We start from the raw sequence: 18,135 nt of genomic DNA, 5'->3' as shown, positions 1-18,135 counted from the left end.
TTTTTTAAATAAATTTTTGAGGTTGCTATACCCTTCATTATGTTTATGGAGTGTTGCATATTTCCAATGTTAGTAGGTTTTCAGAACTATAAACTCTCTTCCTCCCCTTTAATGCCTCTGTATCTATTCTTCCTTTGCTCCTCATTTGTATGACATAATTACTATTTTTACCTCAACTCTGCCCCAACCACTCTTCTGAGCTTCCGTATTGTTGATGCCAATCTTAAACTTATGCTATAAAATTTGTCCACATTAAGTTCCTTGAAATTGATCTTTGATATTGACTCTTAATATTTTAAATTTTCTATTAAATTTGGATTTGGTTAATAGAAAGTCTTGAAAATCAGCAAGTTCATTGAAAATCCATTTTTTCTCATTCAAAATTATAGTTAATTTTGCTGGATATGATATTTTTAGGCTGTCTTTTAATTGTAGGCAAGTATGATTCTAGGACGATGGTCTTTTATTATAGGTAGTGTGGTGAGCTTTTTCTTCTCAAAATGCAGCCAGGTGATAAAAGTTCAGATCTTTTATTATCTCTAATATAGCCCGGTTAGCTTAGAGCCCTATCTCTCTGCTTGGTTCCAAGAGCTCTCTCCAAATGTCTTTATTTTTTTTTTTTTTTTTTTTTTTTTTGTTTTGGTTTTTGTTTATTTTTGTGAATCAATCAGGATTGTAACTTGTCCAGAGCTAGTAAGTAAGAATCAAGTGTCTGAGGCTGGATTTGAACTCAGTTCCTTCTGACTTCAGCACCGGTGCTCTCTCGACTGCACCACCTAGCTGGCCCCTTTCCTATATTCTTTTTTTTTTTTTTTTTTTTTTTTTTTTTTTTAAATTTTTTTATTTAATAATTACATTATATTTACACTCATTTCTGTTCCGATTTTTTTTTCCCCTCCCTCCCTCCACCCCCTCCCCTAGATGGCAAGCAGTCCTTTATATGTTGGATATGTTGCAGTATATCCTAGATACAATATATGTTTGCAGAACCGAACAGTTCTCTTGTTGCGTAGGGAGAATTGGATTCAGAAGGTATAAATAATCCGGGAAGAGAAACAAAAATGCAGATAGTTCACATTCGTTTCCCAGTGTTCTTTCTTTGGGTGTAGCTGCTTTTGTCCGTCATTTATCAATTGAAACTCAGGTCTCTTTGTCAAAGAAATCCACTTCCATCAAAATATGTCCTCATACAATATCGTTGTCGAAGTGTATAATGATCTCCTGGTTCTGCTCATTTCACTTAGCATCAGTTCATGTAGGTCTCTCCAAGCCTCTCTGTATTCATCCTGCTGGTCATTTCTTACAGAACAATAATATTCCTGATCTAAAATTATATTATAAAGCAGCAGTCACCAAAACCATTTGGGTATTGGCTAAGAAATAGATTAGTGGATCAGTGGAAAAGGCTAGGCTCACAAGACAGAATAGTCAACTATAGCAATCTAGTGTTTGACAAACCCAAAGCCCCTAACTTCTGGGAAAAGAATTCATTATTTGATAAAAACTGCTGGGATAATTGGAAATTAGTATGGCAAATGTCTTTAAATCCAAAGGTCTGGTCCTTCAGCCTCTGCCTTTGCTTTCTTCAGCCTCCCCAGCTCCAGTCTTCATGTCATTCCGGTGAAATCTCGACTTGTAGCGTCTTCCTCTCTGAAGAACTCTCCGACTGGCCCATTGGCCTATTTATGCTCCTTCCAGAGAGAGGGATTATGGGTAGTTCTACTTAGTACCTTGTTTCAGGTTCTGCCCAAAACATCTTCTTGTAAGATTAGATCAACTCTAATCAGTTAGCAGTTAGTAAGGATTCCAACATCTCCCCCTTTCTTTTGTTTTAAAACATAGGGGGTTTCTGAGGGGGTACACATAAATCCATCAATATGGGAGGCATTATACATAATTTACATAAGTACATAGCAATATAACACAGGCTAGTAGTAATGTAGCAACATGAATCAACCTAAAAATCATGTGCCAGGAATCCAATAGTTCCTGTAAGCCCTGAAGTACTGCAAAAGTCTCATCAACAATTTTTCATCTCAGGGAACCCAATGATTCTTGCTGGTTTTTCAAGAAGTAAAACAGTTTCATCTTGTGTTAGGAAATCCAATCAATGATTCCTTGAACAGAAACAGACTGTTTTCTAAATATCTGTCCCAATCTTAGCTGAAATTCTACTTTAACTCTTCTAACAAAATTTCTTTGTTGCACTCACCCTAATTTCTGGGTTGAAGTTTTTTCCACCGGATCAGGATCAGAGGCTTTTCCACTTGAATCAGGATCGGAGCTTTTCCACTGAAATCCACTGAGGGGTCTGTTAGTCCCTGTTCGGGCGCCAAAGTGTGGTGAGCTTTTTCTTCTCAAAATGCAGCCAGGTGATAAAAGTTCAGATCTTTTATTATCTCTAATATAGCCCGGTTAGCTTAGAGCCCTATCTCTCTGCTTGGTTCCAAGAGCTCTCTCCAAATGTCTTTAAATCCAAAGGTCTGGTCCTTCAGCCTCTGCCTCTGCTTTCTTCAGCCTCCCCAGCTCCAGTCTTCATGTCATTCCGGTGAAATCTCGACTTGTAGCGTCTTCCTCTCTGAAGAACTCTCCGACTGGCCCATTGGCCTATTTATGCTCCTTCCAGAGAGAGGGATTATGGGTAGTTCTACTTAGTACCTTGTTTCAGGTTCTGCCCAAAACATCTTCTTGTAAGATTAGATCAACTCTAATCAGTTAGCAGTTAGTAAGGATTCCAACAATAGGTGCTGATAAATCCTGTACAATTGTTAATTGGAGCTCCAGCGTATTTCAATTTTTTTTTTTGTTTGTTTGTTTCTTGCGAATTTTACTATTTAATCTGGGGGTTTCAGAATTTGGCAATAATGTTCCTATGTGTTTTTTCCACAAAGGATCTTGTTGAGGTGGCAATTGGTGGATCTTTTCTATTTCTACTTTCCCCTTGTATTTTATTACTATAGGGCAATTTTCTTGGATTATTTCTTACATTATTGTATCAAGGACCTTTTTTTGGTCACAACTTTTAGGCAGTACAATTATTCTTACTCTTTTCTCTTCTTGATCTATCATTTTTCTTATTTCATATTCTGTCCTTTTTTTTTTGTTCTTTATAATGTTTTGCTATTTTTTGATCTCTTATAGCTTCACTGACTTTCCCTTGCCCAAGTCTAAGTTATTTTCATTTTTGAGATTCTATATCTTCTTTTTTAGTTTTCTTCATGATTTGTTCTTCTTGGATAGTTTTAATTTTAATTTTTCCTCAGTGTCTCTCATTTGATTTTTAAATTCTTTTTGAGTTCTTTTATAAATTTTCTCCTATAAATTTCATGTTACTCTTTGGCATAGAAGCTTTTTAAATTTTTTTTTACTAAAGTGTCCTCCTCTGAAGATGAACCCCAGTCTTCCCTGTTCCCATAGTAAGTTTCTATGGTGGGATTCTTTCTTCTTTATTAGTTCATTTTTTTTTAAAATAAGCATATTAGCGTAAGCACTTCTCTTCCTATGGAGGGGAGATGATAACTCAAGCTTCCCTTCAGCTCTCTCCTGTCACCAGAAACCTCAAACCAAGAGCTCTATCCTCCTACAAGTGCCTGTAGCCAGCATTGCCTCCCACCTCCTTTGCACTCACTGGGTGCTGGTTCCTTTTCCCCAGGGCCTTGTCCCTGCAGAACAGCTGGGCCTGGCCATTCCAATTAGCCAGAGTTCCCTCAGTCTTCCTACACTCAAACCCTGACTCCACATGCTCTAAGGGAGGTGAAAGTCTCTGTGGATCTAGCCACATCCAGCTTATCCCAGGGCTCCCCACTTGTTTCTATGGAGGCGTTTGCATTTCACAAGGGTTAATCCCCTGCCTGGATCTGTTTTCTGATCTTCTCATGTTATATCTGAAGGACTCTTGTTATGTCCCTTGCCTTCATTGTTTCAGCTGTCTATGTTTGTCCTGAGGCACAAGTTTATTTGTGGGGGAAATCAGGAGAGTTTGAAATTTACCAACCTATTCCAATTTACCAACTTTGCCTTCTTCCCAGAATCTTCCCAGCATGTCATCTTCAAAGAGAAGGCTTCAAGCATTTATTATTAAACATTATGTGCCAGACATTGTGTCTGAAGATACCGAGCACAAGCAAAAAGTAAGACAATCCTTGCCTTCGTAGAGCTTACATTGTAATGGGGAAAGAAGCTAAGAAGGGGGAAGGGAACTAGAAGGGGAACATAGGGAGTTAAAAATGAAGCATTCTTGGCCTGGGTGTATTCCAAAATGGAGACTCTCCCAAAAGGAATTCACTAATGGGAGAAGGAGGGTCAGTTTTATAGAGTAGCTGAAGGCCCTCATTATCTTATTAAGGGCCTCACTTTATTTAGGCTTTATATAGTTTCTCTCTTCCATGGCAGGGGTAAGCCAATGTCACTGGTTTGTTTTGCCTGATACTACTACTGATCAGAAGGTTCTTGAATAAATTTTGTCTTTTAGGGAATTTTGTTTATTTTTAACATGTAAGTGGGACAGACCTTGGTGAAGGAGACTTTTAAGAGTATTTTTCTTAATGAATAAAGTACTTTTTAAAATATTCAACAAACAGTAAGCATAGTTGGATCCAGGAATTCTTCTATCTTTTAAACAATTGTGTAATGGTAAATGTCATTTGCTTTTGCTTTCTACCTTTTCATATTCTAATATTTTCATCAAGGATATGTTTATGTATGTAGCTTATTCTCATTAAAAATTTTTATACATGAGAAAATAGCCATAGAAATCTCTAGTAACTGGTGTTATGTGTCACTTTTTGTAGTAGTAATAAGGATTTAGAATTTTTTAGTAACCTTGATAATGTCACTTTTTCCTGAATTCTTGGTAGAAATTCTCTACTTCCCCAATCTCTGCAGCAGCTGTCAGGGATAAGCCAACTTTTTTATAGTGCCTTATGGTGTTCTAAGCACTTTACACATCTTCTTTGATCCTTATAGCAGCCTTTTGAGCTGCTCTATGAATGTTTCATAAACTTGAGAGTGACAGAAGTTGAGTAAGTTTTTGAGGCAGGATTTGAACCTTAGGTTATGTATCCAGAAGTTCAGGTCCATGCCTATGTCTACACAGATGAATAAAGACTATGAATAAATAGCCCTGAAGTTTCTTTGAATTTATAAAATCAACTCCTTTCTTGGCAAGAATATTAAGATGGGTATGATTCAGTTCCTCTATGGTAATCCATTAATTAGTTGTGGGACAAAAAGACCTTACTACATTTAAAGCAGTAGTAGCCAAGTTAAAGTTTTTAATGTTAAATGTTAATGGTTTTCTAAAAATTCTGTGATTCTTAGCGTCTACTCTGTTTTCTTCACCTGTGTCATCTTCACTTTAGAAGTGGAATGAGATAAGAGGGGAATTGAACAGGATCGAGGGACATTTATTTATTTTTTTCTCTTCAATTGCTCTGAAGGAATTCATTACCAAGTGACCAATTTCTTACTAATAGACTACCTTTGTGCTCCTACTAAGCTGATAATCAGAAAACAAATCTTCTCTTTTTTTGAGGACTTAGTTGAAGCTTTTCTAGACTCTGTACACAGAGTTTGTTCTTCATTGACCTTCCAGAATCCAGGGTCACTGGTAGGACTAATGGTAGGAATGGCAGAGAGGATTGAGTTCACCAAATTCAGACCCGTCATTTTATGTGAGCAGAAGTAGATTCTTATACTGTGAGGTGACTTACTGACTGTATAGTCACACAGCTAGTTAAGCTGAACTGGGATGAGAACAATAATTTACTGATTCAGATTGCTGAATTGTTTTAATATATTTATTTCTTATAATTGTTATGCTTCTCAAATTAGCAATATCAATGAGAATTCACTAATTGAAAATCTCTACAATATCTCCTTTTTATGTACAGGGACAAACAATACTTTTTATAAAATAGACAATGGTAAATGTTTTATCTGTATCATTTTTCCATGTAAAAGAAACTCATATGCATGGAACATGGTGAGAGCATTTAGTTTTTATTTAGTCTAATTAAATTAGCCATATCAATTAAGACATTCCTTTAAAGTACAACTTAACGGAAAAATCAGGACACTCTGAACAATGAAATCATATCCTCTGTCTCTATTGACCTTTGTCAAATATTCATAAAATTTGTTTGCAGAAAATTATTGTGTGGAGCTTAGTGAAGCAGATAGCTTAAGGATGGTAGGTTAGCCCTGCTTAATGTGGATAGAAATGAACAGTAATTTCTTTTTTTATTCAATCTAATTATGCCTATATATGCACAATAGTGGATTGGGCTCTTGATCTTTGGGAATTTTTAGGTGAATTAGTTCACTGTAAAAGGTTTAGTATTCATTGGGAGCAAGAGAGAGACTTATACTTTATTAAGGTGACAACATATTCGTAACATCTTTAAGAATCTCATTTAATAAGTGTGATTGATGCATTAGATCTCACAAGAGGGTTGTCAAACCTTTCCTGTGAAAGTTTAGTACCTTAATTTTTAAATTTAAGTGGGGCACATTTATATTTAATCTATGTAGGAAATCAACTTGAGTTTGTTCCAATAGTATTTTGCTTTGTTCTTCGAGAATCTGTAATTTCCTTCATATTGCAACCTTAGTAGGCAGAGTGCTGGGTTGGAACTCAGGGAGAAACTTCCTTCTGATACTATGTGATTTGGGAAATTACTTACACTCTTTGGGCCTCTGCTCAATGGCTTCTGAGGTTTTTGCAGTTTCCCCATCTGGAAATTACAATAAGATCTCTAGTACTTATCTGACAGGATTGTCGAGGTTCAAATGTTTATAAAAAATCTTTGGATCTTAAGCTACTATGTGACTGTCAATAATTATAACTTAGTGGATGTTTCAGAGTTGCTGTAGTTATAAACTTCTAATTTTGTTAGGCTGTTCATCACATTAGAAACATGATCCGTTAATAGACCATATTTGACATTTTTAATGGGAAGTTCTTGAACTCTATTAGCATATAGTCTTCACAAACCCAGAGTTTTCATCAGTGCCATGATGTACCATTAGAGGAGAATAAAATAGTCCTCATTTATAGAAAATGCAGAGTTTTCTGTTGGAAAGAAAATGATTAAAAGCATAAATTTAGGATTAAAAATGATTAATTATTTTGGTTTGTTTTGTCTGTACCCTTTTTTTTTCAATTTTAATACTGTTTCCTTAAGTCAATTATACTACTATTAATTACCAAATTAATTTCTATTTCCAGATTATATCTTTTTATATATTTTATTTATGCATAATTTATGTATATACAATTTTATGTATTTATTTTATGATGATTAAATATTGTCTTTATGCATTCTAATTTTCTTTACATGTTTTACATTTTAGACTAAAACAATTTTAATTAAAGAGGTCTTTTTATTATCCTGGCATGGATTCTGTCAATGCGAAGTTATTATTAAATAAAATAAAATTTATTATTAAAAAAAAAAATAAAAAAATAAAGAGGTCTTTTTAAGCTTGTTAGACAAAAAGACTTTATGTTTAAGATTGCTAAGACAGTATATTTCCTTGTTTTTGTTAATGCCATCCCAGATCAAAATACAGTGTAATAAATTATAATACAAATATTGTTTAAGTATGTAAATTTTTATTTTTAAAATTTAGTTGGGGGAGATTAACTTTATTTTTTATCCCTAGACTACTAGAACTGTTTTAATTTTTTTTTTTAAGGCTTCATGTTTTATTGTCTAATGTATTCCCTGTTTTTATTTAGTCAAAAAAAAAGTATATTTTGTGCTTAATTCCCATGCTTTAATTTGAAATGTTCTATCAGCAAAAGCAAGTAATTGGCCACCCAATTTTTATGATTTTTAAGTTTGGGTTATAAATATGCCAAAATTTCTTAAAATAGGGTATTTTATTAGCATATGTATTATTATTCCCATGGATAGAAACTTTATAGTTAAGACATTCTACTAATATAAAAAAGTAAATTATGATAGTTTGTAGAAATTGCCTGTTTGATGTTATTTATGTTTGTGTGAGTTGTCTTACAAATCATGTCCTATGCATTATTCTAAGAAGCATTGAATTTCTTTCCTTTTAAGGATTTTAGTTACATTTTAATCCTTAACCATTGAGTATACAGTTTGCAAACATTTGCTATTCCAGGGTCTATATTTCTCAGTATTCTCTCAGGATTTCTTTATCCCTTTCCACTGGCCTTATTCCTTGTTTGTTTGGTAAGTACACGTGTGTGTGTGTGTGTGTGTGTGTGTGTGTGTGTGTGTACACATACATCTGTCTTAGTAAGGATCAATGGGGGTATGATGATGTCCTAGTGATACTCTATGAGATGAGTTTTAGTAGAGACTGAAGGGTTGAGTTGCTGATAAAAATCCCTTCAGGAGAAGCGGTTTCATCTGTTAGCTGTCATCTTCCCTGTCTATCCCAAAACATACTGATCTTTGGGGAGTCGTGTATTACTATTGGAAAGGCAGTGAGCTTTTGATTTGGGAAATTATAACAACCACTTAGGAATAGTGGTTTGAGGTAAAACAAATCAGTGACTTGATTAGCATTTGAGATTTTATCTTGAAAAATGCTTTTTTCAGCTAAAATTAGCTCTTTTTATAAACTTACTCTTATCAAATCCTAAGTGTGAGTCCTACAGTAGAGACTCGCAAGTCAATTTTTTTGGATTTTAGTCTCCTTAGTTCCAAAATGAAACAGTCAGACTCAATGACATGAGATCCCTTCTAGTTCCAAATCTGTGATCCTAAGGATCACATGAAATTTAGATTAGGTGAATTTTTCCTTTTTGAGGTAAGAAAGTATACTTGTGCTCATGGCTTTCTGTTGCTTTCTAGTGCTCTGGTCTCGGTGCTTCCTTCTGTTACATGCTTTCATATTTGGTTGGGAGACCAGTAGTATACAAGTATTTAACAGAAAAGGCAGTGAAATGGTCACAGCAGGTAAGTACTTTCTCCTTTGTTGTACTATTTTTATATACCACTTCTGTCTTTGATAACTACTGCTAAATGTAGTGTCCTTATTATGTACAAACATCTTTAGTTAAGATAATACCAAGCTTTGTCTGAAAGAAACACTAAAATGGACAATTAAGAATTTTGATTAAAATGTAATATAAACTTGTGCTATATTTTTTAAAATCCATTCTTAAAATTTTATTTCATATTTTTTCTCTAGCACAATTTTTTTTGCCTTTGTTTTTAAGATTTTTGAGTTCTAGGTTCTCTCCTTTATCCCCAACTACAATTAAGAAATCACAGGTGAAGCAAAACATTTCCCTAAAGGTCAAGTTGTGAAAGAAAACATATCTCCAACCTTAATGAAAATAAAAATTCTCAAGAAAAATTAACTTAAAAAGAGAGAGATAAAGAGAAAAATAGAGAATGCCAGATCAAATCAGTTCCTTCTCTGGATATGGGTATAGATAGGATTTTTTCATCATAAGTTCTTCAGAGTAGTTGTGGATGATTGTACTACTGAGAATAACAAATTCATTTACATTTGCTCATCCTAGAACATTGCTATTACTTTGTATGCAGTATCTTTCACTTTGTTCATGGAAGACTTTCCTGGGTTGTTGTTTTTCCCTGTGAGCGTCCTGCTTATCATTTCCCAGAGAACAATAATATTCCATCATAACTATATACCACAGTTTATTGAATCATTCCCTAATTGATGGGCAGCCCCTCAATTTCTGAATTTTTTTGGTGTACATTTTTGTGTACATATATATTATTTTACTTTATTTTTGTGTGTGTTTTTTATGAATCTCTTTTGGTATTCATGCCCTGTGGGGATAGTATTAGGACAAAAAATATGCATGAATTTGCAACCCTTTGGGGTAATGTATATCTTGAGATTTTATTTATCACTGTGACATTGATAATGAAATTTGAAATAGAGAGGCACCACTTCTTAGTGGAAGGGGAGCTTTATATTTCAGGTAAAGGGTGTTCCCAAATGAACTTCTGAGCTTCCTTCTGTGATTATGTGACAAAAAAATATCATTATTGTGCTTTTAAAATTGTTTAGATAGATAGTGTATAATAGTACTTAGGCAGCCGCTTAAATGTTTATTGAAAGAAAACAAGCTACTTCATTTTCTGCAAGTGAAAATTTTCATTTCATTGAATTTAATATCTTGGATGATCACAGTAATTTTAGCAGTTGGTTTCCAAAGTCATTAAAAACTAAATTTAAATTTTTCTGTCTCTGTGATATTTTAAAATTACTTAATTTAATCTCATTTGAAAAGGCCATGGGACATGGGACCAACCTTGGAATCAGGAGGACCAGGACCTGAGTTCAAATATGGCCTCAGACACTTAACACTTATTAGCTCTTTGACCCTGGGCAAGTCACTTAACCCCAACTACCTTGGCAAAAAAAAGAAAAGGCCACAAAATCACTTTATAGATATGTTTAGATTGAGCTCAATAATGAGGTGATTCAAAGCAATTCCAAAGGGACGGAGGGAGAAAAAATTTGGAACATAAGGTTTTGCAAGGGTGAATAATGAAAACTACCATTGGATATATTTTGAAAATAAAAAGCTATTATTATTATTTTTTAAAAAGAGAAGTTTGAATCCTACATAGAATTTGCTTGAATTCTAATTCTTTTCTCTCTTATGACAGGTTGAACGACACCGAGACCATCTCATTAATTACATAATATTTTTGAGAATAACTCCTTTTCTGCCTAACTGGTTTATTAATATAACATCTCCTGTTATAAATGTACCATTAAAAGTGTTTTTTATTGGTACTTTTCTAGGTAAGACTTTAGTTGTACATTCTTTACAGAACACCACCCTCTACTGGATACTGATTTATAGGACAAGATTATACAAAAATTTAAAACTTTTGTTACATGAGAAGACATTGGGTTAATAAGTAGCCTGGGTCTCTCTTTCTTACGGTTTCCTTTTTGATTTTTATTTGGTATTATATTTTTTCCATACATATTAATCATTTAATGAAGTTGGTTGAACTTAGCCCATTTTGAAATTTATCTATGAATAGTCTGCTTAGAGGCAGAATAAATATTAGATGAATTTGAGTTCTTTCTAGTTAAATCTGTTTTTCAGATTTCCATGAAAATACTAAGATATCAAAATGAGCATTCAAGTTTTTGGATCTTACCAAATTGGTTAATGCTTGTAAATCTGCCATTTGATAGATTGTCTTTGAGATCTGCTGTGATTCTTCCCTCCATCCTTTCTTCACCATCTCCATGACTCTGGTGATGATGATTATTCTCAACATATGGCTAATCCTGATCCTAAGTGAAAGATGGCCACCCTTCATTCAGTCCCTTCTCTAGAGTGGCAGGTTCTTTCTAGGTTGCTAAAATTGTTTTAATTCCTAATAGAGAAATTGATGAAAAGTAGGCTTTTCCATTTTTCTTAATAATTATGGGGAAAAAACCTAGCTCTCCTGGTCTTGTCTCTTTTAAGCTTTTGACTAAAATTCTTTTTTCCCCTTAATGGTAACTTAATCATTTTATTTATATATAATGTATATATAAATAAAGAGAGAGAGAACGAGAGAAAGAGCTTTCAACATTTATTTTTGATTTCTGTTTTTTCTTCTTCCCTCCCTTTCCCTTCCTTCCCCCTCCCCAAGATGGCAGGTGATTTGATATATGCCATACATGTACAACCATATTAAACATTATTGACTAAAATTCCAAAAAGGGAATTGATATGTATTATATACAATAGAGTGTAGTAGGCATTCCTGGAATTATGAAATTTTAAAGGGGAAATTTTAGAAATCTTTTAGACCCACCTCCCTGTCTGAGGCCCATTGAGGGGAATGAGGGGAAACAATCCATATCAAGTTGCCCAACTATTGTTAATGTGTTGATTCATCAATTTAAAGTAATTCTTTTCAGCAAAGTGTAAAGGAGTGATTTTGCCCTATGTCTTTGAAAGAATTACCTTTCAAAACTGAGAAGCAATGTACCATTCTTAAAACTGAAAAAAACCGGTCTTGATCCTTTTGTTTTGTGTTTTGTTCTAGGTGTTGCACCTCCATCTTTTGTAGCAATCAAAGCAGGAACAACACTGTACCAGCTTACAACAGCAGGAGAAGCTGTTTCCTGGAACTCAGTATTTGTTCTGATGATTTTAGCAGTTGTCTCTATTCTACCAGCTATTTTCCAGAAAAAACTGAAACAAAAGTTTGAGTAACAAAACACTTTGGTTTTGATTTCCCTATATTTTCATCTCAGGATCTGCAATTCCGCATTTTTCTGTTTTGAAATCATCTCTTCACCAATGGAAAAAGAGAACATTTTCCTGTCAAACAACTGGGGTGTAAGGCATTCTAAAGTGGCAAGGAAGAAGAGGAAGTAAAATAGGATTGGAAAAGGACATTAAAATATTTGCTTGCTGTTGGTGGGTAGGGAAACATTAACTTCTAAATGAACCCTAGCCAGTAACTACAAATGAGTATTAATGGCAGGTTGCAGAGAATTCTTCATTAAAACTGTCAAGCTAAGCTAGCTATTGTAATCCAGGACCTGGGTGCACTTATCCCTGACTTGGTAATTGGGGCTGTTGATTTTCCCTTTTCCCTTCTCTCTCTCCCTCTCTTCCCCAAGTATTAGCTTAATGAATATGCAACAGTACTTGCTGGAAAACAAAAGTGTTAATATTCCAGCTGAGATCAGCTTTTCTTTTTTTTAAATGGAGCATCAACCGGGAAAATTAGACTCACATGCTATAGTTCTTATTTTTTCCCTCTTAGATTTGTTTGATGAATTTGTTTAAATACAAGCCCTTGGAAGATTGAGAAATTCACTTAGGATATCAAGTTTTTCTACTTTTGTGGGTTTGATTTTTGTTGTTTTAAATTTTTATCATGAATTTGTCTGAAATTTAACATTCTGACCTCAACTTGTTTTGTTCTCTTTAAACTAGTTTTGCCAATATTTCAGTTGTGCCTGTATGTTAGGATGATCAAAATTAATGGCAATAATTTCTGTCCAAATAATATTTTAGAATGCTATGCCTTTTTGAAAATTCAAAAGGGGGTTCCCAAGCATCTCTCCAAATACAGTCTGGAGGGGGTAGAAAAATTGCACTGCTTTGAATTTTTTAGGGACAAAAACTTAGTGCCAGTACACGTCTTCACTGGTAAATATAATAAATTGGTTAGACAAATAGTTACAGAATTTTCATCCTTAATTTATTAGTCTGATAAAGTATGTTATATAATTACACTTTTTAGTGCATGTTATACTTATAAAGCTATGCTTTTGGTAGCTTTTTGTTTGTGACTGCTTTAGATCAAGGCAGTTTTCAAATTGAGTGCTTTATGTTGTCTTAAGCCAACAAATAAAAAAGAACACTGTCTCTCAAATGTTAACAACTAATTAGGTAGCACTGGAAAAACTATTCGCTGCTTGCTGCTTGTTTGCAGTGCCTCTTGATTCTGGGCTTTGCCATTCTGCAAGATTTTGTCAGTTTTGTTTTCCCAGAAGTTTGTCATTACATAAGAGTCTTCTAGAAACCAGAGAAAGCCTGTATTATTATTTTTAATTTAGAAAGATGTGGTCATCTTTAAAACCTGTTTTCTATAATATAATGTGGATCAATCTATTACTTTTTCTGTCACAGTATTAACAAATGAATTTATTGTAAATATGCAGAAAATATATTAACATATACATGTCTCATTGTTTTTATGTGATCTCATTTAATTTTGTTCATAGAAAAAGCTTCCTTTCCTGTTGCTCTTAGAGCATACAATAAAGGTTTGAGTATTTTTACTATCTCAAACATACTTTATGGACAGAGTAGTACTAATTTAAAAGAATATGACAAGAGTAAATTTTTACTTCAAAATATGAGCTTGAATTATAATTTATGAGCTTGGACTCAGCAGAGCAGTGAAGCTTCACACTACTGAGCTTGTCACCTGAAGCCCTCCTGTTAACTTTTCAGAGTTTTTGTGTCGTCATTACTGACTGTTTAATTGCTCCCCTCTACTTTTGACCTTTGAATAGTAGATGAATATGATTGCTATTTTCAGTTTAATGTTTTTTCTTTCTGAGAATGTCATTGACTTCAAACCAATAGTTTTAGATTCCTTTTTGATGGCTGCTAGGAAGGAATCCTTGAGATTGTTTTACTGGGGGAAAATACAGACAGTAACATACATGCAAAAGCCCCTTCACAAATGTGATATTCCTGGAAAACTTTTTCTAATGCCCCAAATTGATAAGGTCCAATTGGCACAAGTTTAAGTCCTTTGGATAGAGATAGCTGCCATGAAACAAATGGGAAGGTGAACAAAGTTGGTAGGAGGATGAGACAATAACTTACCATGTGAGATTGCATTCACTTGGCAAAGTAGACTGTCTTTGGAATTGTTGTATTATGTTTTGTGTACAATATTTTTAAGATACTCAGTGTAAGCTAAACTGTGATGGGAATAAAACACTTAAGAAACATCACTTTTGTGGCATATGGATTTTATTTTACTGGGAGAATGATCTTACAGAGTTGTGGGGAATACTTTATAAACCTTAAATGTTCTATAAGTGTGAGTTATTCCATAATAACGCTTAGTTGTATATATTTTTATTGCTTCAACTGGATAATCTCTGTAAGGCTAGAGAGATTTGTGTCTTATTTTTGTAGCCCGTCCTCCTAACCAGCACAGTGTTTTGCATTTTGATTTAGATCTCTTTGTTCCTTTATAGAAATTTTGGTGACAGAACTACATTTACCAATCAGATCAAGAAAATTCTCTGTACTTAAAGGCTTAGGGAGTACTAAGAGGCTAAATGATTTGTCCAGAACATGCAGCTAATATGGATCCCTTTGGACTTTGAACCAGGATGTTTGGTTTTTTCTTTTAATTTAAAAATTTTTATTTTCAGTTCTAAATTCTTTCCCTCTCTACTCCTTGCCCACTCATTGAGAAGGCAAGAAATACAATACCAATTTTAATATGAAGTCATATAAAATATATTTTTATCTATTATTGTGGAAAAAATAAGATAAAGAAAAAAATGCTTTAATCAATGCTCAAAAGTTTATTAGTTCTCTCTTCAGAGGTAACATTTTTCATCCAAACAATGATTAGAGTGGCTAAGTTTTTCACAGTTGCTGTTACTGTGTACTTTGTTCTCCCAGTTCTGTTCATTTTGAATCAACTCATATAGTTCTTACCAGATTTTTCTCTGAATGCATTCCCCCTGTCATTTCCCCTTATACTATCATAGTTCAGCCTTCTTTTGAAAAACATTCCTTTAGTTTCTAGTACTCTCCCACCATAAAACAGAGTTGAGATATATATTTAATTATAGCTTTTTATATGTAAAACATATGCATGGGTAATTTTTCAGCATTGACCCTTACAAAAATTAAGGTTTCAACTTTTCCCCTCCTTGCCTCCACCCCCTCCCCTAGGATGGCAGGTGGTCTCATACATGTTAAATATATTAAAGTACATATATATATTTTTAATATATACATCTTTTCCCTTTTCCTTCAGGTTTTTGGGAAACAGACCTAGTAGTACTATTGCTGAGTCAAAGTATGCAAAGATTTATTACCCTTTGGGCATGATTTCGAATTGTTCTCCAAAATGGTTGGACCGCTTCACAACTTCACCATCAGTGCCTTAGTGTCTCTATTGTTCCATATTACCACTAACATTTGTTATTTTCTTTTCTGACATATTAGGTCTTTTTGACTCCAAGATCCCTTCTTCCTCCACTGTGGTTTGATGTCCCTTGCTTTGCACATAAGTAGATGTTTTTGGGATATATGAATAATTAATTCCCATGATAGGATCAAATTATTTGAGGATTTTGAGCTGAAAGAGACTGATCATTCTCATTCTCATTGTTAAAAGGTTCTTATATAACCAAAATCTAGCTTCCTTGTATTGCTGTACTCTCTGAATGGATAGGCTTTAAAAAGAATAATTTTTTCCCCTCACATTAACTCTTAGCTCAATTCCACTTGAGTTTTGTTTTTTATTAATTTCTCATATGATATGGCTCCTGCAGGTGCTATATCCACATCTATTAAAGGCCCAAAAAAGAAAGTTTTTGTTTTCAAAGTCTTTAATGCTGTCAAATGGTTCAGCTTCAGAAACTGATATGGTATTAGTGAAAAGGACATGAAAGAAGAGGCATTCTCATCTGCTTTGCTGCTGAACCCTAATGACCACAGGATTTTCCTTCTGACTTTCCCCTGAAACCTTATATGAATGTCTTTGCCTATCACAGTGTGACCACCTTGAGAGCAGAAGCTATCTTTTATATTTTTATCTCCCACATTCAGTACAGTGCTTTCTTTGCACAAGCCAAATGCTTAACAAATCCTTTATTCATTCATTCCTTTGTGGTTTTCAGAGCCCTCATCTTCCCAGGCATCCTAGATGTATTTCTTAAAATAGGATGCTAACAACTGGGCACAGCCCTCTAGAAGGCTTTGTCATAGAGCAGGAGGAGCGCTAGATTAGGAATTGGGTGGCTTGGGTTCAAATGCCACTTCCTTTGTGACCTAGTCATGTCATTTAACTGGACTTCATAGTGCAGATATTTCCTGAGATCATAGCCTTGTTGTCTTCAGGGACATTGCCATCCACCAGCACTCTTCACTCATTTTTTTCTTCAAGGTATAGTTTTTTTTTTAATAACTTTTTATTGACAGAACCCATGCCAGGGTAATTTTTTACAGCATTATCCCTTGCATTCACTTCTGTTCTGATTTTCCCCCTCCTTCCCTCCAACCCCTTCCCCAGATGGCAAGCAGTCCTATATATGTTAGATATGTTGCAGTATATCTTAGATACAGTATATGTGTGCAGAACCGAACAGTTTTCTTGTTGCACAGAGAGAATTGGATTCAGAAGGCACAAATAACCCGGGAAGAAAAACAAAAATGCAAACAATTTACATTCATTTCCCAGTGTTCTTTCTTTGGGTGTAGCTGCTTCTGTCCATCAAGATATAGTTTCAATAGAAAACAATACATACACAAACCACGGTAATCTATCGTCCCTAATTCCACCTCCTAATGTTGCCTCACATCTCCGCTCTCGGTTTAACTTTGAGAGATGATGATAACTTAATCTAAATTTATACCTTAATTAATATGCTGTCGCACTCTCCCCCATCCCTCATTCCCAGCCCTACTGCTGCTCTTCCGACATACTTGTGCCCTCCCAAGTAATCCTCCCAGCTCCCACTTTAAAGCTATCCACCCCTTCCACTGTGCTCTTTCATCTAGAACCTTTACCCTTCTCCTTTAACCCTTGGTGCTCACTGAGACCTGGCACCCTTTCCAGCACAGGTGGTCCCTGCACCTGCCAGTCCTGGTCGTGGAATTGGGATACTCCTTGTCATTCCGCTGCTGTCGTCATGCAGTGGCCTCTCTTCAAGTCCGTTCAGTTAGTATTTATCACCCGAGATGCTGGTACTTATCTATCAAACTTAGGCTCCTCTCCCTTCTTCAGTGAGCTCAGCACCTGGCTCTTTATAACCCAATTCCCGCCGTCATAGTAGGGGCCATAGACATGACAATGGCCTCTCACACACTAGAACCTCTGACTTCAGAGAACTTAGCTTAACAGAGAGAAGTCTTGCTGTCACTCATAAATATTCCACTTCTTTGTTAACAAACTTTGAAATTCCCTAATCTTCACACAATTCATTGCATCTCTGCCTGATTCTCTATCCTCAGCATTTACCTCCGGTCCTCAGTTTTTCCCAGGCCACCAGCCCCACACTGGCTGGCTGCGCTCTCTGGAACCTCTCGTTCCCCTTTATCCTCTTGCCAATCTTGTCTTGACAGACCTTACCCTTAATTATTTCTGCCATCTGCTTCTTCACTCCCTATACTCATGCTGCCCAATGAAGTTGGAGGAAATCATGAAACCAGACTCTTTATTTGCGACAAATTCATGTTATCTAAGTCTCGGCTGCGTCTTCCCTGTGGCGAGGCAATCTTTTGCACCTTCCTAATTATTAGGGAGGCAGCTATGTGGCCCAGTGGATAGAGCCCTGGACCTGGACATCTGGCCTCAGATACAAGCTGTATGACCCTGGGCAAGTCACCTAATCTCTGCCTTAATCCACTGGGCAAGGAAATGGTGAACCCCTCTA

At 35.1% G+C, this 18,135-nt stretch overlaps 1 protein-coding gene across 1 annotated transcript in view; it reads left to right on the top strand.

Moving 5' to 3' along the window:
* The window catches only part of TMEM41B (transmembrane protein 41B), a 43,296-nt gene extending 28,830 nt beyond the window's left edge, over positions 1 to 14,466 (top strand). Inside the window, exons 4-7 of the mRNA XM_051964236.1 lie at positions 8,117 to 8,210; positions 8,838 to 8,942; positions 10,638 to 10,776; positions 12,027 to 14,466. Coding sequence (XP_051820196.1) covers positions 8,117 to 8,210; positions 8,838 to 8,942; positions 10,638 to 10,776; positions 12,027 to 12,196 — 508 coding nt within the window. The 3' untranslated portion in view covers positions 12,197 to 14,466. The remainder of the gene's footprint in view (positions 1 to 8,116; positions 8,211 to 8,837; positions 8,943 to 10,637; positions 10,777 to 12,026) is intronic.
* Positions 14,467 to 18,135: the final 3,669 nt, after the last annotated feature.

This window comes from Antechinus flavipes, chromosome 6 (assembly GCF_016432865.1).
Source record: "Antechinus flavipes isolate AdamAnt ecotype Samford, QLD, Australia chromosome 6, AdamAnt_v2, whole genome shotgun sequence".
Classification (NCBI taxonomy): Eukaryota; Metazoa; Chordata; class Mammalia; order Dasyuromorphia; family Dasyuridae; genus Antechinus; species Antechinus flavipes.
The sequence above is the reverse complement of the archived record's forward strand: the minus strand, read 5'-3'. Positions and strand labels throughout refer to the sequence as shown.